Below are 27,020 nucleotides of genomic sequence, written 5' to 3' on the forward strand. Positions count from 1 at the left end.
GGATATAATCCTATGAGTGGTGATATTACTACTACTGATCAGTATTGATATAAACTCGGTATACCCAGTTATATGTAGGGTCGCGCGCGTGGTATTATGTACCGTGAAGTCACCGGTTAAAGGTATGATTACTTCTTTGATTATGACTCACTATCTAAGAAAGGGGAAAGGAAGCAAAAGAGGGTAATTACACGATGTGGCCTTTTTGTGCGTGTGCCGCTGTCACGTGCATCGGCGCGGTCGGGCCGGGCTGCCCGCGTGCCCTACCGGGCTCAGGGGCATAGGGGCAAAAGTGGCCATATCGTGTGCAATGGTGTGCGCGGCACATCCGTCGCAGTGTGCCCAATTGGGCACCTTGCGACAGCGCTTCCGACACTAGGGCTACCGCAGCTTTGCGCCTCCTACGATGCCGATAAATTCGGCGCGTCGGCCTAGTTACCCTTAAGGGCTGTATTCAATAATAGCGCCTCTACCTGCTCTTCTTGCTATAGTATAATGATTTCTATTGCTATCTTGCTTTCTATAAGAATTGGCTATATAGTAGGATATACTCGATAAAGCACATCCTAAGAGGGTGTGTCGGCAGGGATACCGGTGGATTCGTATAATGTCGGGAATATTCGGCTATGAGTGGACACATATAACTGAGGGAACTGTAGCCCCTTAGGGCTACCCCCGTGCCCACTATAAATAGCTGGTGACTTATATATTGTTTAGTCAGTAAGGTTTTAACCTTTCTAATATACCGCTTTCTCTCCCTGCTTCCTGACACTTCCTGACACAATATCCCCGGCAACAACTAGCGCTTTTAGCACGGCTGGTACGTATATTTTCTTGGATCGACAAAGCCCCTGGCTGTGCGTCGAGACTGGGCAGTGGGGCCGAGGCAATGGCTTCTTCGTCCAGATGCATCTCATCTGCTACAGGCAGAATCTATTACAGCCAGCAAGGGACACAGAGGTGAGCGCAATATTCTTTAATGATACACGTTACGAAGAGCTACTAACCTCCGGTTCAAGGAGCAAAGGGTTCTAGTCTGCGGACTAGCGCAACGCGTTCACCACTCTTCGTTGATATTTCTAGCTTCCCTGAATCCTAATTTTTCTGCGACCGCTATGCCACTCGATGAAATCCAGTACCCTCCAGGATTTGGGCTCAAGGATGTTGTAGCATGGGGGAGCACAGGGCTTATTATTCTGGATGCGGCCACGCAAACTGTCATCAAAACACCTTTCGATGACGAATTCCGCCCTTCAATCCAGAGAGAACGACTGATCTACGAGAGGCTTACTGAGCTCGGGGGACACGACGGGATACTGTCATACCACGGTGGTGTTGATGGAGGGGGAATTCGCCTCGGATACGCCTCAAAGCATGACTTGCAGTCTTTTATCCAACAACAGAACAGTCTCGACCTCCGCCTCCGCCTGCGTTGGATGATTCAGCTCGCCGAAACTCTCCATTTTATCCACAATGCTGGCATTATCCATGGTGATCTAACGACATCAAACATGTTCTTGGACGACAGACTCAACCTCAAGCTTGCTGATTTTGCAGGATCATCGATTGACATGGAGCCCCTCCTCGTTACTGTCACCGTCAGTTATGAGTACCCAGGTGATCTATTATCTACACAAGCAGATATTTTCGCGGTCGGGTCAGCGATGTATGAAATCATGACTGGCGAAAGGCCGTATTCCTCATTGAGTGAGGTTGACACCCGGAAGCGATACCAGAACAAGGAGTTTCCAGACATCGCCTCACTAGGCAGCTTGGGGCATGTCATCAGGGCATGCTGGGAAGGCAGCTACAGCAACAGCAAGGCTTTGGCGAAAGATCTCAAAGGTAAGCGTTTACGCCGCGCTTCTCTGTACACTAGCTAATTCCGACTCCGCAGCAATTCAAGAAACATCGAACACGGTTGCTAGCGATACATGGCTCCCTCACATTCTCTTCGGTATTGGTGCGATCGTTCTGGCTGCTCTCGTCTATAGGAAGTTAGCGAGAATAAGTTAATACGAATAGATAACGTAGATACCTATGAAAGACATTTGGGGCATTTCCCAGGTTGCATTGTCGTGCCAGTTTGGATCGGCTTGCCGTTCATTCCTTTTGCGGGCGTGGCGTCATCGCAAACTAGACCTCCCGCACTGACTTTTTCGCACCTATCCCATTTCCTAGTAGTGCAGATGTGCTTCCGGTCGTTCTCGCATTCCTTGTATTTGACCTTCTGTTCAAAATAGTGGCACATGATCGGTGTTTGGCATAAGATGAATAAAGATGGGTTATACAGAATGTGGTACGATGATATGTGCAAAGGAAGCGTGATTCCAGGACAAGTCGATGCGTTTCTTTATGTATGCACTACTGCGACCAACGCGGGCCTTCTGAGCGATGCGTTGGACGCTTTGCAGCATGTCTGCCAGACACTCATTATCCCCTTTATGCAGTCCTGTACCTAATAGCGATGCGCCACAGTGACTATCATTGTGACCGTAGCCTATAGAATGCAAAACGTTAACCGCCGCGTACCTAGAGATTGATCGAGGGAGGGGTTTACCAACATAGATCAGGCTTAGGCTAATCTTTATGCAGATAATCCCCACAATATGCCCGCGCGACAAAGGTCCCTAGGCGCTGTTTATAGAGATCGTGAATATGGCCAAGGCTAAGAAGAATGACTGGTCGTCCTCGATTGTGAAACATTGATGTTTGAGGGAGTGGTATCGTTGTGACACATGGCCTATGGAATGCAAATCGTCGATCACCTCGCGCAAAGGCCAGAGCTAGTCCCATGCGGTCTAATAAAGATCAGCTTCGAAGAAATCACTGATACGCCACAAAATAGGGACCTGGTCACCTTATAGTGCATCCCTTAATGCTCCCAAATTGGGTGTGGAGCTATGCCAAGTTGTGATCACTTTATCCCCGTTTAAGATAACTTTCATCGCATGCGGCGAAGCGACTTCTAAGCTCTGAGTTCCTAAAAGTTCGCTTAATTAACTAGCTTCTATCTTCTGCTAGCCTGTGCATGCTGATTGGAGGCCCTTCTAGGCATAGGCAGTAGGTCGCAGCTTCAGTATGAGTGTTAAATATTAGGGCCTGGTATTGTAGTGAACCTAGATTCTAGGCAGCTATTCCGGCTCGGCTATAAGTAGGCTAGGCCATACGAGGATGTCGCACTAACCCAAAGTATGCTTTCTTAAACTTGGTACCTTTGTGAAAGTGGGCTTCGGCAAGAACAACAGGAGTATAAAGCTGGAAGTTGTCCCTCTTAGGAAGCACTATTTAAAGTGGTCGGCCGATCAAAAAAAAAATTCCCATTTTTAACGCTTGAAGATTTGACTTTAAACCCATCATACAAAATCTATTGGCTAATCAAATATGCCCTCCGTTCTCGAAGCTCTTCAGTGGTCTACCGCCCCTTTGGACGTTTCCTCGGCCCCTCCAGGTACAATCACCCGGGTGAGATCAGATAACACGGTGGATATGTGGTCTGACTGGGAAGATTTCACTTATGACAACATCATGGCCATTTACGGTAATGACTTGAGAAGTGAGTACCTCGGTCAGAGAGAGCCGACACCGCTGAGGAAAGACCTGGTTGTATATGACGAGAACTCTGTTGAATCTGCCCTAAGACGATTTCCGTTCTCAGTCATCAACAGCGCGTTGGACTCCATGGTGACGCTGAGAGAATATGCCCCCTACTATACCCATGGAAGTCGATGTTATTGCGGTGGGTTTATACCCGACTGGTCCTGCGTCTCGGATCTGGAAAAAAAAAGAAGACAGGGGAGTACCAGAGCCTCGTGCCGGGCGACACGAAACCAAGTCACAAATGGAATCCGGACATGTTTGAAACCAAACCTGACGTTTGGCAAATGCCCCTCAACCAGGTTGCTACTTATATAGCCTATGCTCGAGTTCGCTACGGGTTTATCGTCACAGATCGGGAAGCTGTGGTCCTTAGATTCTCACGCGAAGCGACCGCTGCCGGTGTAGGCACTAGTTTGCCCCAACGACTAGGCAGGAATGTTTCCTTCCAACTGCCGAGTGAGCCGAGTGTGCTGTCAAGCGAATCCTATGGTGACAGCGCATCGGGTTGGGATTTCTTTGTTGAGTACAAGGCGATCCCGTGGTGTAAGTACGGGCAGGGTACTCTTACCGCCAAGCTTGCTCTCGCTGTGTTGGCCATGATGTCTTTGTATGGAGACAATCAAATTGCCTACCGATACCCCGGGCTAAACACCTGGCGTACCGCAACTTCAGAGGAGGGTGGGGGACTTAAACACAACACATCTGGACATTTGCTTAAAGGAATATCGCAGGGAATAGTAATAGAGGAGCCCACTGACAGCAATAACGACAGTGAGAGTAGAGAAGACGCGAGCATGGAAGACTGAGGCAAAACTGGAATGGGAAAAAAGCGTAACGCCGATCACATTGATCCCTTGTAGTCTGTTTCGCTTCATTACAACTATGTATTGCGACACTATATCATCCAATTTTTCTAAGGTTATATCACCTTTACATCACGTGATGATAGCTATTTATCTTGGACTGACTTATTACGGATAATAATAATCTAAGCCTTTATTTACATTTAATATATAGTGGCAATTGGATATTTAGATATTAGCTACTAAATGTATATCCTCTCCGGGGCAGGAAACACATCGGACCCTCCTGGACGACGATTCGGGCAGTCTTTACCATCGCAGGAAAGGCTTTTCCCCTGGCACTTGGGGGTTTTTTCTTCCCGGTTTATCTGCAGAGGTTTTAGATAGGTTATTCCGACTTTAGGACTTAGATTGGATTACATAATGAGCCTAAGAACAGCAGTCGGAACAGCATAGGCCCGAGGACCCACTCCTCTTTGCTTCTTCCGGTCTCTAGCCTTCTGTGCTTTTAAATGATCTCATACTATGCTACCTGAAATCTGACGACAGAAATCCTAGCAACGAAATAATGAGTGATAACATGACGTTCGGGGATGACCCTAGGAAAGAAGACCGCCTATCGAAGGCTCAGCAGGAGTACGAGAGATTAAGGGAGCGCAGAAAGGAAAAAGAACTCGAAAGAATGAAGATTCCCTTCCTCGACGAGGAGGTAATGAACCCTCTTAAGCCCCTTGACTGCTCGATGGGTGCTTTCCGTCGGCCACAACTTCGAAAATGCCCATTCGGCCTGGCCGATATTTCCGAGTTCCGGCGCGTGCAACCAGGTCAAGATCACGACGGCGGGCTTGACGGGATCAACTGGAAAATCAGGGTAGGATCTAACGACGTATTCTACGTGATGAAGGTGGTAAGTAGCAGTGCTTTCGACAGGGTCACATGACAGCGCTGAGCATTTTCCAGTTCTGGGATCCGGCACCCCCTTGGCCACATTATTTCGCCGCACAGAGAGAATGTCAAAACGTTGCTCTGCTCCAGATGATGGAAGCGGCTGTATCAGATGATGTCCAGCGTGGCGACCAGAATGGGCCGGTACTGTTGCATCCCGAGCCGAGGTCATTGCAAGAGGCCAAGACGAACTTGAGGGCCTTTTCTAACGAAGGCCGCCAACATTGCAAAGGTATGGATCAAGACGGATTGCGTTTGATGGACAAGATTCCGCGTATGAGGAAGTGTTACGGCTGGTTGAGATTCACAGGCCGAGAATTGCGACACTACCTACCGAGGAGGCTGGAACCACCCCCTATACGAGTGGAAAAGATTGTTCGACGTCTTGATGACGATGCGAGCTATGTCGCGGTCGTTTATGAATTCGTTGACGAAGGCGACAACGATTATAGCACTGTTAAATCGGTGCTGGAATTCTTGTGGCATGCTGGCTTCAGCCATGCTGATGTGACTCTTCCCGCCAATTGGAAAAATGGGGTGTTGATCGACTTGTCGGATATTGTTATGCCAGGAGCAATTGGATGGAGCAAGAGACGATATGGAATCATCGATCCCAATATCATTTTCCAAAACTAGGACACCGTAGTCTGCAGTCTGCGGGTATGGCTGGCACCAACCGCAGATCAGACAGCCACAGGTTTCGAGGATGAGGATCAAGATAAATGGAAAAGGGGGCGTCGTTGACACTGCGACGACGGCAAGGCTCGGAATGGGGCTCGTGCCGAGAACCATTTTTACGTCTCCTCCTCTCAATTTAAACGGTCGACAGGCATAGAATAACCAGTGAGGGAACAACAAGTCATGCGATTATAAAGCACATTTGCTTTTATCGCGAGGCGAGAGTCGCCGTCATTGGCAATAGAATAACTGTACATGCAAGATTCAAGATATCTACTCCGTAATGTGGCTGGGGATATCGGTGGATTCGTGTGTAATATTGGAGATGTCCGGGTTGGAATGCGCCACTGGAACTGAGGCTACCCCTATTCCCTGTATAAATAGCTGGTACATCGAGTATCAGTCAGCCGGTGCTCGTTATCAGAATTAGTAAATCTAATAGTCAGAATGTTGCACTAAATCGTGCCGCCACATAAAGTGCGACTTTATTGGGCTTCATACTCCCTGCGTAAAAAGAAGTGGGGGGAAGGAGAGGGGGGCGAAAGGAGGTTGGGGGGGGTTCGAATCCTGCAACAATCATGCCCGGAAATATATTTTGCCAAGTTCCGACACAAGTCACGTGTCATTATATTCCACGAATGACGCGTTTTAAGGAAGAACGCGTGGGTCGCGGTTAAGATGTTTTATCTTCCTAGCAAAATAAATGGACATGATCTACGAATATAAAATGGGTGTAACCCTGCAATTTACGGTTGATTCCTACCTGTACGAAAAAGGTGCGGTCTTCTATATAAGAGAGATTTACGGCAGAATAGGCCTATTTAAAGCGGTTGCTGACATGGTTGCTATACTATCCTCACCGCCCAATTCATACAGACTCCTCGGCGGGCATTGCCCAAAAGTCTTATTACTATAACTACAAACTAACTGGCTTAAGTAATCCCTATAGTCATACCCCTTACAATCTGCTAATGTATTATGATTGAGGCACGGACAATACCTATCCGCGCCACATCACCTCGATCAGCGAGCAAGTCAAAACCCTCAACATGATAAATCAAAATCAATCTGATCTGATCAAAAACAATCCCATTGGAGATATACTGGAGCCTTTCCGCTCATCGTTTCGTGCGAAATTCCAGAACCCGTCGAGCAGACTAGACCAGCTCAACCTCGAAGGTACAGAGTAGTTCTCTTTCTATTCTACAGTACGTGCTTATCACTCTGACTGTAATTCAAGAACTGCAGGCCCTATTCGTCGACTTACTCACGATACTTCAAACTACCCGGGCTTGTCGCCTGCTAAAAACTAGCCGTAATGGGCCGAATCTTCTCAGCGACCTGTTCAGACTCGGCTTCGCTATCAGCTCGGGCGAGTTCGAGCTTGTCCGAACCAAGCCGCTTCTGCAAGCGGCTCTTGCAGACTGCTTGGATGAGCAGAGTATCTGGGATAACGTCTACGACCTCCTGGCTGACTCTACATCTCCGCCTCGGTCGATTGCTTCCGTAGTCGAACAGACTCCATGGAGAGGCAGCACGGGCAGCATTGTTAACTCGTCTGAACTTCGCGACGATGTAAGCAAGATATTGAGAGAAGAACTGGGACCCCTATATGTTGGTGTTTCTGGCTTGCATGACGCCATCTTAAGAAGCGTGCCAACCCTGGATACCGCATCTGAGATAGCTTTCCGCGAGTGTATCAAGGGAGACTCCCCGCTATTCGATGGGGGATGGACGGGATGGCCAATATTGGCAATTCAAGATGACGTAGTTGCCTGGCTTGTTGGCATAATTCCGAAATTAGAAGCTTTCGCAGGTGCTCGCAATCCAATAATGTCGCAACGACGAAAGCTGTTAGCACAGCCCAGAACACCATTGGAAGGCTCTACAGGCAAACGCAGCCTAGATGTCGGTTTCGTCAATAGAGACTTTACACCTCGAGGGGGCGGAATAGATGCAAAGTATCGATGGTCACAAGTTCTAGTGGCTGGCGAACTGAAGAGCAACCCGAAATCTGATATAGCATCGGACGCATGGATTGATCTGGCAAAATATGCAAGAGAGGTACTGGCAGCTCAAGATACCCGTCGCTTTGTCCTTGGGTTTACTCTTTGCGGACCCTTTATGAGAATTTGGCAGTTCGACCGAATCGGCGGTATTGCTTCGGAAAAATTCGACATCAACGACAACGCAGAACTTTTTATCAAGACGATTCTTGGGTTCCTCTGGATAGATACAGAGACCCTTGGGTTTGACCCTACGATCGTCGTTACCGCAAGAGGGCGACATATAGAGATTCAACGAGAAGGGAAGACAGAGCGTCTTATCCTTGATGATAAGATCATGTATCGCGCTAAATGTATAGCAGGTCGCGCGACAACTTGCTGGAAAGCTTATCCACAAGATGACCCAAAGACGCCCCTTGTCATCAAGGACTCGTGGCAATATACTGATAAAGTCGAAGAAGGCGCACTGCTTCGGGAAGCGACCGAGGCGGGCGTGGTAAATATTGCCCGTTACTATCACCATGAAATTGTCCGAGTCGGCGGCGTTGATGATGATATCTCACATAATGTCCGCCAGGGACTAGACATCACTAAAGCAACGAATTATCGAATTGCTACGTCGAGATTTACCGTACGCACTAGCACGTCTGATGTTTCGCGGAAAAGCCGGGCTACGAGTGCTGGCATGAAGCGGACATCAAGCGAAACCAATGCTACTGTGCCGCCAAGTAAGCGATCCTGCTTGACGTTGCCTGCAAATCAAAGCATCCAACCACCAGCCAACAGAATTCATACGCGAACTATCATGCGTGACTATGGAAAGCCGATTTATGACGCTACATCACCGGCGGCTCTACTTGGTGGCCTGGCAGCCTGCATTAAAGGACACGAATCTCTTGTTCAGAAGAAAAATTATCTCCACCGAGATATTTCCATTAATAACCTCAGGATCAATGAAGACGAAGACAATCCCTCATATCCAGCTTTCCTGATTGACCTTGATCATGCTATCGATCAGCAACGAAAAGTAGCCTCAGGAGCCAAGACTAGAACAGGTACAAGAGCATTCATGGCAATTGGTGCCTTGCTGGGTGAAAACCATTCCTTTATGCACGACCTTGAATCGTTCTTCTGGGTATTGCTATGGATATGCGTTCATTTTGATGGTCAGCAGGCAAGAGTGGTCAAACGATTTGACGAATGGAATTATCTCAGCATGGAAATAGTGGCAGACTTGAAGAAAGCATTGGTAATTGATGAAGATGACTTTTGCGGAATGATGGAGAATTTATTCACACCATACTACCAGCCGTTAGCCGTAACGGTCAACAGACTAAGGCGGGTGGTATTCCCTCAAGGAAAGAGGTGGAAGTATCCAGACTTGGGCCGATATCAACAGATGAAGGATATATTAGTAGAAGCTCAGAAGGGCCAGTTCTAGTAGTATGTACCATTCGCTAATATATATATGATGCACATCTATCTCTTTTTACCGACTGTCCTGAGGGCCGGAAGATGCCTGCTGCGATAGCGAAGGTTTTCTGCAATATTTACTTCCTTGAAAATATATCCACTGCGGTAGAATAGGGGTATTAGATATCTTAACATATCGTGATGACACTATTTCCCCAAGGCCGTATAATAATCTGTATGTAAAAGCGAGGTATCGGCGCCGTTGCCACAGAGGCCACACACACATGGTGATACTTGATAATTTCAACAAGCTCATTGACACACCCCGGTAAGTTAAGCTAAATACTTTCTATTTCGTGCAGTAATCATACTGCGAGTTGCTTGTTATATGGCTGGTGATTGTAATGACACAGCATCTCTGGCCGCTTTTTGAAGAAGCAAAGCTGGAAGTCACCGCTCTTTGACAGCTTTGCGTAATCAGCGGATGAAGAATATCTTGGTAAAGGCTCAGGAGAACTGCTCTAGCAGTATGTACCATAATCTTTTGAGTTTGCGTATACATGTCTTGTGCCATGTATAGAAGTTTTTTCGTAATATTATTCATTATCGATACATCTTTGATGCGTAAACACAGGGTGTTTGGTGTGGTGTAGCTCGTATTGCTCTGCTTGGTAGACTTTCGCGGCTACCGTCTTTGCTACCGTCCTTCCTTACTTGCTTCCTTGCATCCTTCCATTTCCACTTTCTGTCATATCCTTTCTTTCTATCTCTACCTATACCATGGTTCCCCTCGATAAGCCAGAACAACGGGAGAAACAGCGCCTTTGGCAGGTATGTCAGCAAAATCAACAACGCCGAACGTGTGGTATTTGCAACAAGACCTTTACTTCTAGAAACCAGCTATTCTACAACTTATAGGATATCTCCCCTACTGGCCTCCGATCCCAACGCTTGCGATAAGGACTTTGAAAAACCTAGCAGCAATCCCAGCATTACATCCGCGATCCCATCTCTAGTACTCGGCAGTCCAGCACCATCAGATCCCATATCTCTAGACGGCGATGTGGCTAACAAAAAAAACAGTCATTGAAGTCCTATTCCAGTAGGCGTAAATAATATGCTTAATCATTAGATTGCTGCCGGTCATAAAGGTCAAAGCAGACGCTTATACAGCGCTCTTGTCTATTGCCAGCCTCTATGAAGAGGCTGCAAATATGATTCACGCAGTTACTTAATGCGAAATGGTTACTCTTATACACAAATAGTGTGCAAAGAGCCTGGCACCTATCATAGCCTTGTCGTCCAAGGGTATAGATTCTGTAAGCCTCAATGCAGATCCGAGCCCGGCATTTATACGAATCGACAGGGCCCCGGGCCTTCAGCTCTTTCTCGATATTGCGGGCCTTAAACTCTTCCTCAATATCACGGGACTCGACATTTATTTCCTTCAAGCCAGGTTTAGGCTCCCTAGCCTTAATATAAGCTTCTAGAGCCTCTCTGGCCTCAAGGTTAAGATCGGCGGCGTTAAAGCTAGCTTCACGGGCCTTAAGGCTAAGGTCGTTGGCGTCGTTGATCTGGGCGACGATGGGGGCAGCCGCAGCTGTGGCGAGAGTTAAAAGAGTACTGGCTGAGAATCTCATTTAAATGTAGAGGTTTGAAAGAACCGGTGCTAGCTAGAGACGTTTGCGCCTTACGACGGCTCCGCTAGATAATTTTGTGTTATTATTCTTATTAATAATGATGGGGATGGTGGTGTTAATAGTGGTATCACTTAAAAAAAAAAGAGCAAGACTTGGAAAAGGGGATCTGAATAGCATTTGCCCTGAGAATCGTAGCAGCCGACGATAGGTGGTTGGCCCTCTTTATGAAAGGGTTACGGCCACCCTGTGTTCAGGCCACGAGACGGCGGCCGAAAACAGATAACAAGCAAGCCTAGTGTACTTTATGCTTGTAGTAAGAGTATTATTATCAGCAGGTTCTAGAGTTTAGCTACTACAGGCGAATTACTAATACGGCGTTTTACTAGTTAAGCTAGCCTAGTAGCGCAATAAGGCCAGGAGTGGCGAGCGATCGAGCAAGTCTCTTTTCGGCGAGCTAAGCTGGTGCAAAATATAAACCCCGGTGTCAGTGGGCTTCATCATGAGTGTGTAGGAGATGTCCGGGTTAGTATGCGTCAATATAACCTAGGGAACAGTAGTCCCTTGGGACTACGCTTATTCCCTCTATAAATTCCTGTGCATTTGACATATATACTGCGCATGACTAAGCCTGCCATCATATGACACCCGGCTAGGTCCTACATCTTGTCAGCTGCGCGCTTTTGCGGAACAACTTTATGCCGGCGGCAATGTCTGTCGGAAGCTAGAGAGATAAGGAGAGAGTGAGAGGTCCATCTTTCTAATATATTTAAAAATTGCTATTGAAGAAGTAAGAAAAAGAGTTAAGGAACGCAGTAAGAAAAAGAGTACGAAAATGAGCAAGAAGGTTATAGCTGACGATATGCCCTTTTCAATTGATACGCGTGCATTATGTATGGTGGAGCGGGATGCAGTCAATTATAGCGTGTTGCATTCAGGCGAGTCCGCTTCCTACCTATGTCTTTTTATAATTTTTACTCGTAAGTGGGCTGTACAGAAACCCCTGATTAGGATAAAGAAAATTCAGGGGGCTGGGCTAATAGAAGTCTGGTCCCTCAGGTAAATAGCAGCGACCCTAGCCACCGGCGTCAATGTGCCAACGGGGCACTCGTGAGAATTTGGTTGTACAGGCAGAAGCGCGAGCATGCCGTGTGTACTATAGCGAAGCATATTGCTAGCTTGGAATTGAGCATAGCTTTTAAAGCAGTGATGTCAAAGGTCCATAAGGCGGTGATATCGCGGGCCTAAAAGACAGTGATATTGGTGGCGTGTAAGGAGTTGCCGGAAGGAAGGGAGCATAAGATGATGATACCGCGAGCCTGCGCGGGAAGTAGCGATATCAGCGGCTTATCAAAAGACGCTGGAGGCAAATGAATCCTTTGGGCAAAGGGGAGCTACAGTATTTTCGTGTAGCGATATTGCTGTGTCAGCTAACATTGGTCTTGTGGTGATGTTACTGGGTCGTCAGGGGAGCCAGGGGTACATAAATGGGGCTTTTGGCGATGGCTTTCATTAGACCACAGCCGCTACACATATGTATCGATTCGGCCGAAACTTTCATCGGCCACAGCATTCTCGCGGCAGGCTCCTATCGCCGCCGCTCTACTTTTATTGTAGCTAAACTGTTTATCGACTAACGTCCTTCTGTCTTTCCTTCCTTCTTATTCTACCTTCTCTTCTATTCTATTCCTTATTCTGGCCCTACTTTTAATCTCTACCTATACCCTTTTGGCTATAAAAACAGAAGAACAGCGCCTCCAGCTCAACAACGCCAAACGTACAGTACTTGCAAGAAGACCTTTATTTCCAAAAATCAGCCGTTTAACAACCTATAAAATTTTTACCCTTGGCTTATAAGCCAAACGCTTATAATAAGAACATTGGTAATACTAGAAACAATCCTAGCAGCTATGCGCGTTAGCGGAGCAGATTCATGGCGGCAGCAACTTCCATTGGAAGCTAACGAGAGAGACAGAGTCTCCCCAAGGGAAAAAAGACCCAAGTATATCCTAAGCTATGGCTTGATTCTAAAAGAACACGCAAACATGCAGCAACGGATCTTTGATTGCTTCTGCATGCTGCATGTTTGCGTTTGTTCTGCCTAGACTCTATCCTTTTCCGCCCTTTCCTTGACAGCAGCATCGAGTTGTCGTTACATCGAAAAAAAAAGAAAAAAAAATCAACACATCTGCTGTCATTTATTGTTCTTATTTAAGCTAGTGCCTTGGCGACCATTTGCTTGGCACCATCAAACGTCTTGTTGCCCCCAATGAAACCAGCACTGTGAACAAAGACGCACCCCGAAATGCCTGTGATACCATCTAGTTCCTCGTCTCGAAAGCCTCTCCATGCTTCTGGAAGAGGTTTGCGGCTCACAAAGCTATCTTTAGACTCGGGCACGCACTGGATCCTCCATTTCGCTCCGGAGGCAGTTGACTCGGGATACAAGACGTATAGTACGGATGGTTTTCCGTCTTCTTCTTCCAGGGAATATAGGTGATCCTTCCAAGGGACGGACTGGCCCTCAAAGACAAGCACCCTCCCTTCCGAGTCAAACCTGGTTCGTTTGCGGAAAGCCTCTTGAACAACAGCACGAGCTGGCAGCCACGCCGAGGCATAGTAATCCAGATCGCGCTCAAACTCCTCCCCGATGCGCTGGCTAGCCGCGACAAACTTTTCGTCCTCTGCTGCTTGAGCGGCCTGGGGGTCTGGCAGCTCAGGATCATTCCAGTTGGGGTTCAGGCGCGACACGACCGCCGCGAGGGAGAAGCCGCCGTCGCTGTAGCGCTTTTCCAGCCCGGCCGCAGCAATGACGGCGGGGTCGTAGACGGAGAGGCCATTGTCGTGGGCGTCGAGGGCCTCGACGAAGCTCTCGTACAGCTTGTTGTGGAGCAGGGCGACCTCGGGGGCATCTTGGCTGGCGTCGATTCTCTGCGCCACGATGGCCTTGCCAAAGTGGAGGAAGACGAGGCCCGCGCTGGACAGCTTGGTCTCTCTGCCGGGGAACGTGGTTGCGAAGCCCCTCTGGTGGTGGTCGTACCGGTTGCGGTGAGCGTCGTATTCGCCGCCGACGTCGACGACGGTGTGGCAAGTGTCGAGGACCTTGGGATCGCGCGTTCGAACGAGCTCCGCGTCTCGGTAGGCAGGGAGCATGCGGAGCATGTGCACGGCGAGGGCTTCGTCGGCGTGGAAGTGGCCGTTGTGGGTGCCGATTCTGGGGCCCGTCTTGAGACGCTTGGTTGCTGATTCAGTCATGACGGTGAGGAGACGACGATACATGGACTGGTTCTTGGGAAAGCCAGCGAGGCGACGGCAAATGGAAAAGCTGGCGAAAATGTTAATCAATCGAGTAAACAATGGAAGCCAAGAGTGGGGCGGGCCGTTTAAGAGGAGAGATCGTTGTCAGACGACTATAGTCGCGGATCTGTACATAAGCCCAAATGTTTTACTGTAGCGTCAATTTCTACACAGACGCACCTAGCCAATTTTATGGCAGTATATGAAGCCTAGTAGAGCGGCAATTTGCTTGAAATCCTAAAATTCTCGCAAAAATATCGTCACCGTCGCCATTTCCCACGGTAGCATGAGATTGACAATCTACACCCACTTAAATCTCTTCCGACATGCAAAGCTTTCAACTTAATCATAAAGGCGATGCTCTTTTTCGCACCAGCAAACCCGAGTTGAAGAAGTCGGGGGGTCTGGCTACCGATCTCTCGATCTAGTGGAGCATTAGAAGCGTCGCGACGGACATGTTGGCGTTTTCTAAACGTCGACGTCATAGTGATCTGACAAGCAGCCTTAAAACGGATTGCCTTTCCGAGTCAATTCTCAGCCGAAACACTCATCAGTGTTCATGCATCGTTAATATCTTTACCATCATTCGTTTTCCATTCTTTTTGGAAAAGAAGATAAAAACGTACGTAATGAGTTCCCTTGGTCGAGAAACGTTTCGCGCCGTCTGGCCGTCCATTTCCAAAGGCCGGTTCGCAAAGCGCTACTCCGAGACGCCGATTTCGAAGAAATCAGCCCATCCTACCAAGCTTGATAGCAAGTACGTTCCATGTTCCTAATCTTGTCCATTTCGGACAGCAGAAAAGGTGTGTGGCTGTTGAGCGCCGTTGCTGACACCTATCGGATATAATAGAACCATGATGATGGTTGGCGTTGCTAGCTTAGGAGTAGCATATGCCTACTTTATGATTGTGGGCACGCCAGATAGAGTTGCCGCCGAGGCTACGGGGAAGGAGGACAAATCTTCGCGGCCTAGAAGGGCGTCGGAGAAATAAACGGCTTTCCAATCTGTACAGTAGTGTTGACTAGGGGGCAAAGTCTGGGCAGTTTTGCAAGTGTGCAACGAGCAAGGAATTGATAGAAAGAAGGAATTGAGCAGCAAATCCTTTTGATCCTTGTCTTGGCGGCCGGTCGATTTTTACACAATGTCTCCATGTGATCAGATCTGCTCCAGCTGGCTCGTATACTGTCACTCCGTTCCATGGAGTGCGCGCCGGCTGGATCAGCAGATGCTCCCGTGGAACCCAGCCTTTACCATTGTCATAGGGTGGAAGCTCTGGCTGCCGTGACCAGGCTGGTTAGTTGGTGTGCGATTGACACTAATTCTAGCGTGACGTTGGGAAATTACACGACTGAGCTGCTTTTTGTCGTAGGGAAATTCTTGGCCGAGTTTCTGAATCACCTGAAAAGGAGCCTGTCGATCTGCCGTCGCGGTCGATCCGGCATCGCCGCTTATGATTCCCAACTGAGATGCTGGTGTTTGCAATGGTGGCGTTGCTCTTTAGATTGACAGCTGGCAATGGTCACTGACTCCATATTCGGCATGTCGGAAAATACAAGTATTTGACTAAGTGACTGAAAAGACGTCTGCATGAACGCCATGGCTCAGGCTGAACATGTGATGCCTTTTCACGCATTTTGATGCATTTCGAGCGAACCCCAACGTCGTATACGGTGAAACAAGGGAGGAGAGACGGATGATGGCGTAGCCCAGAGCCCCGTGATCGTTCGCTTCATGTTGGGACCGGTTGGGTGTGTGGTACTGGTCCTGCACCAAGGCTGCCTCGAATGACCCGACGACATGCCGGCAATCGTAAGCCTGGTTGGTGCCCAATGGTCTCCAAGTGCTAATGAGCTCAGGTCCCTGAGTCGAGTTGAGTTCCGGATGTCTTGGGAGCATGAGTGCAAAGAAAGTATACTGACTGTGTAACTTGCAGCTCCGCATGGCGAGAGAACAAAGGCCCCGCCCCTGGCCCCATGACAATGCATACCCATTTGCCAACAACTTGAAGCCTCGTTCTCACCTAGCCCAGCGATCCAGATCCAGCGATTGGCAAGGTGTTGGAAGGAAATTGGCTTGCCTGTAATGTGGATATCGGTCATGTCCGAGGGTAGATGTGCCGAGTTCTCCCTGGATCAATAAGCCCTTAGGGGTACCCCCTATCCCACTATAAATAGCTGGGAACACAAGTCTCTTAGAGAGGACTAGGTTCCTTCAATCAAGCATTATCGCATTTTCCCTATGCATTCTAACATAGTAGCAATTGCGTAAATATCACAATAAAAACCTTATTTTTATCCCTTTCCTTATAGCCCAGCCTTAAGATCAACTATTATCTTTATTTTGCTATAAAAGCCACTATTTTCCGGATCCTATTTAAGCAAGCTCCGGGTTCCCCATTAAATCCATTAAAAGCCTTATTGCTAATATACTCGTATAGCCTTATCAATCAAAAAAGGAGGCTATTTATTCGGAAAGTCGCGATATTTCCTTTAATCTAACAAATCGACATTTTAACCGCTATTTTCGTCAGATCAATTCGTGCCCTAAATATTATTATCAGCGAAAATAGGTACTATTACTGATAATAGCTCTAAACCAGCAATCAAGCTAATATCCCAATATAATTAGGATATCTAGTATAATTACATTCAAAAGCGTGCTCTAGAGGATAATATTTAGATATTCATTAACCCTAAGGGCTCGGCGATACTAAATATACCTCTTCTACCGGCGTAGGAATTAAATGAACCTATCTATTCCACGCAGGCATTAGCATCAATACCTATATCGGCAGTAATAGCCGATTCATCAACAGAAGCTGCAGATCATGCCCCTTCTATAAATACTAGAGCTGCATCGGCAGCTAAGGCATCATCGACAGCACCAACAGTAAGAATAAAAACAATCCGGCCGCAGCAAGTCGAGAATATTAAAGAAAACCACCACTTCAAGCCGATATAACGCCCTAGTGGTATTAGTACTACAGAATGGATAAAATAAGCCAATATTTAATACAACTTTTAGAACGACCGTTATATGATATTTAGTCGGAATCTTCGAGCATATACAGCATAGTTTAAATCAATACTAAGCCCTAGCTATAAGATATTAATAGCAGGCGATCGGAATATTCGAGGAAAAATTTAATACCTAATAGAACTGTTGGTGTCACATCAAGGGGTACCCAGTTGTACGTAGGGTTGCGCGCGTGGTATCGAGTACCGTGAGGTCACCGGTCAAAGGTATGATTACTTCTTTGATTATGACTATGACTAACTAAGAGGAAAGAAAGGAAGCAAAAGAGTAATTACACGATGTGGCCTTTTTGTGCGTGCCGTTGTCACGTGCATCGGCGCAGTCGGGCCGGGCTGCCCGCGTGCCCTACCGGGCTCAGGGGTAAAGGGGCAAAAGGGGCCAAAGTGGCTACATCGTGCGCATCGGGTGTGCGCGGCACATCCGTCGCAATGTGCCCAATTGGTGCCCAATTGGGCACCTTGCGACAGCGATTCCGACAAGAACATATGCAACCGGTTCAGCTTATTATCTGGGAATACCTTAAAAAAAAATTTAAGCAGGCTATACAACATAACCTTAGAAGATATAACATAAAGAAATAGTTTAATAAAATCTCCACGTTATATAAGCGATTAGTGCGAATAGACTTAATCCTTATTAATAGGAATACACCTACTAAATAGCTAGCAGAAGCTCTTTATTAAAAGTATCCTACCTTTAAGGAAAAAATCCTTAATCGAATAGTAAAAGCATAAAAACAGAATAAATATTTCGATTTTCTAATAACCGTTAAATATATTCGGTAGAAATAAAAGCTAGAAGAAAAGGGGAAGGTTAGTAATAATTATATAGTATTTATAACTAATAATACTAAACCTTTATTATAAGCCACTTCTAGCGATACTTTAGCTTCATCTTTAGCAGAGAAAAAGACCTGCAAATACTATAGCAAGCCCTATATAATAAAAGGGCCTTATTATAAGAATTATTAAATATTAACTTTATCGATAGCTCTAAACCACTTAAAAGATAGGATCAATAAGAAAAGCCAAAAAGCTATATATAAAAAGATAAAAAAGGAATCCAAAGAGGTATAAAATGCATTTAAAGCCTTCCAAGATAAATATAAAGGCAAAGGCAAAGGCAAAAGCAATAATAATAATAATAAAGAAAAAGATAGATCAATAGAGAAAGAAAAGGAAGATAAAGTATTCACAATATCTATCTTTTCTATAGGAACTCACCTAGATAATTCAGGTCTTTTAAAGTCTTATATTATGCTTAATAGCGGCACTTTAATATATATCTTCAATAATATAAAGTAGTTTACTAATATCGAGTATAATATTAATAAGCACTTCGTTCGTAATACTTATAATAGTATTTTAAAAGTCCTTAGTATTAGCTCTATTCGAATTATATTATAAAATAGAAGGGCTATTACCTTTACTAATATTCTATATAATCTAACAATTATAGCGAATCTTCTCGCCATAAAAAAGATAAGAAACAAGGGATTATTTTAAAATAATAAAATCAATAAGATTTACCTACGAAAAAATAGTTAATAAAAAGTAATCTTTTAAGTTTCTTAGGTAGATAAGAGGCCCTTTATCCTCTATTAAAATAGCGGAAACGATATACCTATAGATAAATTTATCATAAAGGCTTAAAATAAAGCCTTAAATATTAACGAAGCCTATTTAGCTTAAGAAGATAGCTGCTAGCCTAAAACTTCGATGAAAACGCCTTATACTATCTAGTATACGCGTTTTAGGCACCTAGGTCGGGATTCAATAGATTATATCTTTAAAGATATATTGTAGATACCTAAGGAAAAAGAAGCTTCGAATTATAAGGTTTATAGCAGTATAAAAATTATAAAATAGATATTATAGTTATCTTATAAGCTCTTAATGCCTTAAGAACCCTTTAAAATAGTCTCTTTCAATCTATTTCTATAAGCTGCTACTTTCAACGGTAATAAATATATAGCGTTATTCACCTGCTAATTTATAGGAATAAAATATATTTTTATAATACCTAGAAAGACCGACCTATTTAGATACTAGCTAATCTTTAAGAATTAGGTTTTATACTTATACAATATAGCGATTGCAATAGTTATTTCTAATAACGAAACGGCACTTTAGACTAGCAATAGTCGGGAAGAAGCTAAATAGAAAGGCATTATAATTTAAAATTTAAGCCTTAGTCACTAATATTAGAACGGTTATACTAAACGTTTTAGGGGGGTATTAAAGATAAAGATAGCCCTTCTCAATATATAAATAGGCTTTCCTAAGGAGTTATAGCCCATTATAGCCGAAGTAGCGGTATATTTACTAAATCGAAGCCTTAAGAAGTTAGAAAGACCTTATAATAACTAGAAGTCACCTCTTTAAATACTTCAACTTTAGCTCTATAACAATAAGCCCGCCTAAAAATACCTACCGGTAGATATTCATCTATAAATTCACTACCTCTACGCCTATAGATATAAGGCTTTTATAATAACTTGCAATAGGATATTATAAAAAAATCTAAAGCTTAATCAAAAAGCTTACATTAGGTATTTAGCAGGCTATATCTCGACCACTTAATACCTAATTTAGGTACTTTCGTTAAAAAAAAGCTATTAGTTTAATTCTAGCTATATTATATTCAATAAGACCGTTTTTTATTAAAATAAATACTACTTACTGATTTTTAAATAATAGAAAGAGGCCCTAAATAGCCTTATCGGTAATATTAAAGAAATACCTATTATTAACGACTTTAAACTTATATTATCTAGGAATTCGATTGAAAATATCTTTACTAATAATCCTATTATTAAATAGGCACTAGAGATATAAAATAAAGCTACTAATAATACCCCTTAACTAATAGAAATTAATCTTAAGGTTATAGACTACCCTAAAGAAGCTATCGCTTAAGCGATACTATTATCCCCGCCATTTTCGCCTAAGCCTAATAATAAACTTAAGCTAATTGCTCCCTTTAATAATATATTCTTTATAAAGCTTAAAGGAAATACTTACGATATATTTGCAGCTTCTATCGTAAAGCCTTTAGCTATAATAGAGGCACTATATATTACGAATATACCTAAAGAGCTAGCGATATAGAGGGAGCTTAGAAAGCACCCTAAGCGCAAGGAATTTATTACTGCTATAAAAAAAGAATATTTAAAGGTTATAAACGGGGAGATTAAGTATATTATTTAATAAAATAATTCATCTATTAACCTTTAGATTAAGCTATTAGATCTAAAGTAGGTATTTGCCTATAAATAGGACTAAGATAGGTATCTTACTAGTTATAAGGCATAATTATACATTCATAGTAATTAATAACCCTATAATCTTCGTAATACCCAGGCAGTAGCATTTACAGCATATATATTTCGGCTTCTTATAGCGTTAATATACTTTTTTAACCTAGAAACGCACTAATATAACTTTATTATAGCCTTTCTCAATATACTACTTAATGAGACTATTTATTGCAAACAACCCGATAGATTCTATAATAGTTTCACATTCATCAGGTTATTATATGCCCTATACGGGCTTCGAAGGTCTTTACTACTATAATTTAAAGAGTTATTACGATTCCTATTGTAATAAAGCTTTAAATAGGTCTATAAGGACCCCTATATCTTTATCAATAGCTTCCTTATTATATTCTTCTATATTAATAACCTAATTATGTTTTATTATAAGTTACGGATAGAGGCATTCGAATCATTCTATATAGTATTAATAGCGGTATTTAAGATTAAAGATCTCGGCGAGCTATAGTGGTTCCTAGCAATTAAGGTTATTCGCAACCGCACGGCCGGAAAGTTATAGCTTATATAGAAGGCTTACTTCAATAAGCTAGCAATAAAATATAACCTTACTGCATTTAATAATACTAAAGACCACCTTCCGGAGCACCTACTGCATACTGCAAGACTTAAGGCATTCGATGGGATAGCTAAATTATATAATACGAAGCGATATTAATTAATAGTAGGCTTATTAGTATATCTAATCATAATTATAAGGCCTGAACTAGGCTATATTAAATCGCAGCTATTAAGATTCCTTTAAAATCTAGGTCTAGACTATTTATAAGCCGTAAAGAAGGCACTTAATTACGGCTACATATAGAAGAATACCGCAATAGAGTTCCGGGCTAATATAGCAGAAATAGAGGCATTTTCTAATGCTTTCTATACTGACGATATTATAACGCAATAAAGTAGTTAGAGCTATATAATTAAGCTCTTTAGCGGCCCAATTATATATAAATCGGGTCAATAGGATACTATTATAATATTATTAATAGAGGTAGAGCTTCTTACGATATCTTATACAGCAAAGGAGGTTATTGCCTTTAAGAGATTGTGCGAGGAAGTTAGGCTCTAATTATATGCTGATATCCCTATAATTTAATGCGATAACATCTAGACTATTCGCCTATTAAAAGAGGAATTCTTTAAGCTCGTAATATAGCTTTATTATATAGATATTTATTATTATTAGCTGCGCTAGGAGGTTTAGAAAGGAACGATCGATATTATATAGGTTCTAACGGGCAATATAGTTACTAATAGTTTTATAAAGCCTCTAATAGGCCAGAAATTTGAAATCTTCCGCCGGCAACTTAGGCTTATTATTTTAAAGGGATCTTATGACGCTAGACTGCAGTCTTATAATATTAACCTTAGTGGTAAGGAAGAGCCTTAGAAGGATCAAAAGACGCCCTAAAAAATCAGATTGAAATAGGTTTTTTCCAACAGCTATACTTATTTCCTATGAAAAATTGGAATCTACGGTTTATTATTATTTTCCTACTTTATATATATGCTATTGGGCCAATTTACCCCTATATAGGTAGCCTGTTCAATAACGGCACCGTTATTTTGCGTATATCGTTTTGAGTGGATTAATATTTCTACTTATTATCTTACTTTACACTAAGTTTAGCTATATGGCAGGATATCCTAGAGAAAGCATATCCTAAAGGGGTGTATTGGAAGGAAATTAGCTTGCCTATAATGTGGATATCGGTCATATCCGAGGGTGGATATGCCGAGTTCTCCCTAGATTAGTAAGCCCTTAGGGGTACCCCCTATCCCACTATAAATAGCTGGGAACATAAGTCTCTTAGAGAGGACTGGGTTCCTTCAATCAAGCATTATCGCATTTTCCCTGTGCATTCTGACACAAGGGGTGAAGGAGCTGCATGCATCCCTGTCCTCCTTCCCTTCCTCTTCCTTACCAGGCAGGCGCCCCACCATCTCCGTCCCTGTCGGCTCACCTTGTTGTCCAACTCGATTTCTTTCTCGACTTCTTTCCGAGTTGTCTGCAATGCCCCATCATCTCTTCCTACGCTTTAAACCCCCTCTCCCCTCACCCTATACTTTTCGAAAGATCTGATGCGTATTTTGAAACGGCCCGATCGAAGCGAAGGGCTTGACATTTTCTGCGCCGTAGCTGAAGATCATGACGCCACACGCTTCGCCGGGATTCTCACGCGATTAACAAGGAAGAGTTGCGTCGCGACCTGAGTTTCCCGACATGATGAGCTCCGACAGCAGTCCCACGACTGGGGCATGGCCGCCGAGCCGTCGTTCTAAGCGAAGCGTGAGTCTTCTCATACTGAAACACTCGGGGTGAAGAATAGGCGTTGCATTTCACGAATCCTTGCACCGCCCTCCCTTTCCTCTAACAACACCTTGAATGATGGTATCTTATGGCGATGGAAAATCCTCTGACCCTCACGGCTATAAGCATAGATGACGCGTAACAGCACGTTCGTCATCCCCGCTACAGGCGAGCGATCCAGGCGTCAATTTACTCTTCGAACGTCCAGCAGCCTAATCTCGAGCAGAAGCGCGAGGTTGGAGCGACGATCCTCCATGGGGCAAGCCACGGACCGATTGCGCTCCTCTGCACGGAGGACAAAGGATAAGATTTTGGCTACCTGGAGATGGCTAGACTCGCGCCAAGGCCATCAAGTCCTCAAGTGCACGCTCGCCTATCTCCTGGGCAGCACAGCTACCTTTTGGCCAGCTTTATCCGACTTCCTGGGGCACCGCGATGGCAAACACATCGTAGCAACCTTGACAGTTTATTTTCACCCGGCGCGTACGGTGGGATCGATGCTTGAAGCTGTGCTGATAGCTATCCTGGCGGTCGCATATGCTGAGATCGTGTGTGTCCTCTCCATGGTTGCGGGAATTGCTTCTCGGACTAGCACAGGATCCGTTGTCCCCGCCCACGCCATCGTCTTGATCATCTTTGTTGGAGGAGGTCTGGGATTCGTAGGATGGATTAAGCAGAGAATGAACCAACCCCTTGTGAACGTCGCCACCACTCTTGCGTCCATGGCCATTATATCCGTCATCACCAAGGAGCAATCCGTCCAGGACGGCTACTTTTCCGGGGACAAAATTATCCAGGTGGCCAAGATGCTGCTCTTGGGTATCGTCTTCTCCGTGGCGGTGAATATGCTCGTGTGGCGCTTGTCAGCGAGGCGAGTCCTACGCGAGTCTGTGGTCACTGCTTCCCTGTGTCTGAGTGATAGACTATCTTTTGTCACGCGGGGGTTTCTCAACGGAACAGAAGACGAAATCAACTCCCCAGAGTATGCAACGGTGCGCAGCCGATACGACTCCGCCTACGCGGAAATGTCGAGAATTTTGCGCGAAGCCAGGCTGGAACACTACCTTGTGGGACGCGAGGGGATCTACAAGCTTGATGAGCGCCTCTTTAAATCCATAGAGTCTCTGGACCAAGCTATTGGGGGTTTGCGCTCCTCCCTATCCACCCAAATAGCACTCTTGAACGAGCTGCCGCCTGGTGCGTCGTCGCAGGAGGAGCCCATCGGTTTGTCTCCAGGCTGCTCGGGAGTGTCATCCAAACTCGGGCGAGTCGCCTCGGTCCTGCTTGATGGCGTTGGAGATGCCTTGTCTGTTATTGAAGAAGGTGAGGAGGACTCGAGGCCACAGTCAATCTCGCAACCCGAGCCATTGAACATGAGGACACCCTTGTTCCAAGCGCCCGCAGACATCTTTTCACTCTTCATCACAATGTTGGGTCCATCTTTGAAGTCCTTGGCTTATACTCTTTCCGAGACTCTTCGAGAATCTCCCTTTGGTGAAGACCTAGTCACGCAGGTAAAAGTCAACGACCAGCTTCGGGAAAGCCTGCGAGATGCACTCAATCTTTTCAACCGCGCCAAGAGCAGTGCTCTGCAAGAGCTGTACAATACAATTGAGCTGGGTCGATTTCGATCCGAAGCCATCCAGGCAGATATTGAAGAGGTTGCTGCCGCATGTGGACACTTTTCATTCAGTCTTCGAGCCGTTGCCGACGAGATGGACTCGTACTTGGATGTGCTCGAAGAGCTGCAATACGCTACTGAAACTCACTCTCGCAGCTGGGCATGGCTAAAATTCTGGAACCGAAAACGATCGCCTAATGACGGTGGCACACAAGATCCGTCTTGCGAAACCCTCTTACGAGGCAACAACGACACGGTTCGAGGGCTGAAGAAACCGACAGATGCGAGAGGCTTACCCGGCTCGATGAAGAAGCGACGAGACGCGTTTCACTGGGATGCTGCTCCGACCGCAAATTCACTGCAGCGCAAAACGTCGCAGAGAATCCTCAGCGTGATGCGCCTTGTCGCTCGTGAAGACATCTCATTCGGCATCAAGGTCGGGATCGGCGCTGTGTTGGGGGCGCAGTTCGCCTTCATACCGTGGACGCGTCCCATGTATCAGCACTGGAGAGGTGAATGGGGCTTGCTGTCTTACATGATTGTCGTCGGAATGACGACGGGTGCTTCAAACACCACCTCAACCTCCCGCTTGATAGGCACTCTGATGGGCGCCTCTTGCGCCTGCACATCCTGGCTGGCCAGTCAGGGTAACGCCTACATGCTCGCGCTGTTCGGCTGGATCATGGCACTATGCAGCTTTTACATGATTCTCGTTGTCAAGAACGGTCCCCTTGGCCGGATCGCCCTCTTGACGTACAACGTCACTGTTTTATACGCGTACAGCATCTCCCAGGACGTGGATGACGACGACGACGATGAAGGCGGCAAGCATCCGCTCATCTTCAACATTACGTACCATCGAGTCGTTGCCGTCGTGCTCGGCATCATATGGGGCATGGTTGTGTGCAGGCTGCTCTGGCCCATTTCGGCTCGCAAGAAGTTCAGAGAGGGTTTGTCGGTGCTCTATCTCCAGCTGAGTCTTTTATGGAAACGGGAGCCGCTGAGCGTCCTGCTCGCACGCAGCAACACCCTGGATTGCATGCGCGAAGGGGAACATGTTGCCCTGCAACGATACGGTAAAGAGCCGAACTCTTCCCCGTTACCTTTCCTCTTACTCTTCCTTTCTTCTTTTGTCCCCTCTGAAACGGATATTTATCAACATCAACCAGCAGCTAACACGTTCCCCCTCCCCAGCATTCAAGTTAGAGATGCTTCGCACCTCTGCCAAATCCGAGTTCGAACTTCGCGGCCCGTTTCCCGACGCAGCCTACGCCCGCATCATGCACTCCACCAAACGCATCCTCGACTCGTTCTACGCCATGCGCCTCCTCACGCAGCGCCACGAGACAGTATCAGTATCTGCGGGCGAAGACGCCCTCCTCGTCTTCACAAACGACGAGCGCGTCCGTCTCTGCCAGCGCATCTGCCACATCTTGCAGGTTCTCGCATCGTGCATTATGCTGGAGCACCCTCTTACCGATGCTATCCCCACTATAAGCGCCCCGAAGGACCAGCTTCTGGGCAAGATTCACCAGTTTCGCAAAGAGCACATGAACCAGGCGCTGAGAGACGCCGCGGAGGAACCGGACGGCAAGCGGGGCGGTGTTGTGGTGGAAGAGAAGGACTACGCCTTGCTGTATGCGTATACTTTGGTGACGGCCCAGCTGGCCGAGGAGTTGAGAAAGGTGAGGAGCGAGATTGAGGGGCTGTTTGGCGTGCTTGACCAGGATGAGCTGCTGTTGGAGTAGGCGGGTTCGCGTCGAATGGACGTGTCTGGTGGCGCTGGTAGAAAGGCGGCTTTTACAAGTATGTATGTATACCCGGGTTCAGTTACAACTTGCAAAGGTTTAAGAGTAGGAAATTCGAGTAAGCGCCGGGCGGAAAATGCCTTTTTGTATCCTTGTTGCATGGCGAGGCGTGTCGTCTGGTGTCTACACACCGGCTTCGGCGTGGACTGTATGCCGCAGTTCCACCAGAGCGTATATATTCCATGTATACCGTTTAAGCGCAGTGAAGATGTGTAGCAAGCATTATCGTGGGCTGACAACCCTTTTCATCATCTCCTGAATAGGTCATCATGAATTGTCTCCCAAACCAGCCACCAGGATATAAATTGTCTAGTACTACATACGCTGTGTAGCAGTACCTCACCCAGATTCTCTCCACAATGTAGATGCGCAGTAGAAGCATTATTCTTGGCTGAAACCCCCTTCTCATCTCATTTCCTGAATAGGTCATCATATAATATCTCCCAAACCATCCACCAAGACATAAACAAATCATCTAGTACTACATAAGCTGTGGACCAGTCCGCCACTCAGATTCTACATAATGTAGAAGCGCA

At 45.6% G+C, this 27,020-nt stretch overlaps 6 protein-coding genes across 6 annotated transcripts; 4 read left to right on the forward strand and 2 right to left on the reverse strand.

Annotated features, from left to right (window-relative positions):
* Positions 1-906: 906 nt before the first annotated feature.
* UV8b_04512 (uncharacterized protein) lies at positions 907-2,016 on the forward strand (the record flags this gene model as incomplete). The annotated part of the gene is made up of 3 exons (XM_043142010.1): positions 907-960; positions 1,020-1,845; positions 1,898-2,016. 3 exons carry the CDS (start codon positions 907-909, stop codon positions 2,014-2,016), a joined length of 999 nt encoding a protein of 332 aa, XP_042997944.1.
* Positions 2,017-3,384: 1,368 nt separating this feature from the next.
* UV8b_04513 (uncharacterized protein) lies at positions 3,385-5,984 on the forward strand (the record flags this gene model as incomplete). The annotated part of the gene is made up of 6 exons (XM_043142011.1): positions 3,385-3,556; positions 3,659-3,739; positions 3,796-4,147; positions 4,962-5,310; positions 5,364-5,580; positions 5,659-5,984. 6 exons carry the CDS (start codon positions 3,385-3,387, stop codon positions 5,982-5,984), a joined length of 1,497 nt encoding a protein of 498 aa, XP_042997945.1.
* Positions 5,985-7,075: 1,091 nt separating this feature from the next.
* UV8b_04514 (uncharacterized protein) lies at positions 7,076-9,473 on the forward strand (the record flags this gene model as incomplete). The annotated part of the gene is made up of 2 exons (XM_043142012.1): positions 7,076-7,205; positions 7,267-9,473. 2 exons carry the CDS (start codon positions 7,076-7,078, stop codon positions 9,471-9,473), a joined length of 2,337 nt encoding a protein of 778 aa, XP_042997946.1.
* A 3,820-nt stretch (positions 9,474-13,293) lies between these two features.
* On the reverse strand, positions 13,294-14,337 carry UV8b_04515 (uncharacterized protein; the record flags this gene model as incomplete). The annotated part of the gene is made up of 1 exon (XM_043142013.1): positions 13,294-14,337. The coding sequence occupies one exon, from the start codon at positions 14,335-14,337 to the stop codon at positions 13,294-13,296; it is 1,044 nt and encodes a 347-aa protein (XP_042997947.1).
* A 1,606-nt stretch (positions 14,338-15,943) lies between these two features.
* UV8b_04516 (uncharacterized protein) lies at positions 15,944-16,371 on the reverse strand (the record flags this gene model as incomplete). Its single annotated transcript, XM_043142014.1, has 2 exons — positions 15,944-16,240; positions 16,300-16,371. The coding sequence occupies 2 exons, from the start codon at positions 16,369-16,371 to the stop codon at positions 15,944-15,946; spliced, it is 369 nt and encodes a 122-aa protein (XP_042997948.1).
* Positions 16,372-22,968: 6,597 nt separating this feature from the next.
* On the forward strand, positions 22,969-26,424 carry UV8b_04517 (uncharacterized protein; the record flags this gene model as incomplete). Its single annotated transcript, XM_043142015.1, has 3 exons — positions 22,969-23,034; positions 23,187-25,752; positions 25,871-26,424. The coding sequence occupies 3 exons, from the start codon at positions 22,969-22,971 to the stop codon at positions 26,422-26,424; spliced, it is 3,186 nt and encodes a 1,061-aa protein (XP_042997949.1).
* Positions 26,425-27,020: the final 596 nt, after the last annotated feature.

Source organism: Ustilaginoidea virens, chromosome 4, assembly GCF_000687475.1.
Source record: "Ustilaginoidea virens chromosome 4, complete sequence".
Lineage (NCBI taxonomy): Eukaryota > Fungi > Ascomycota > Sordariomycetes > Hypocreales > Clavicipitaceae > Ustilaginoidea > Ustilaginoidea virens.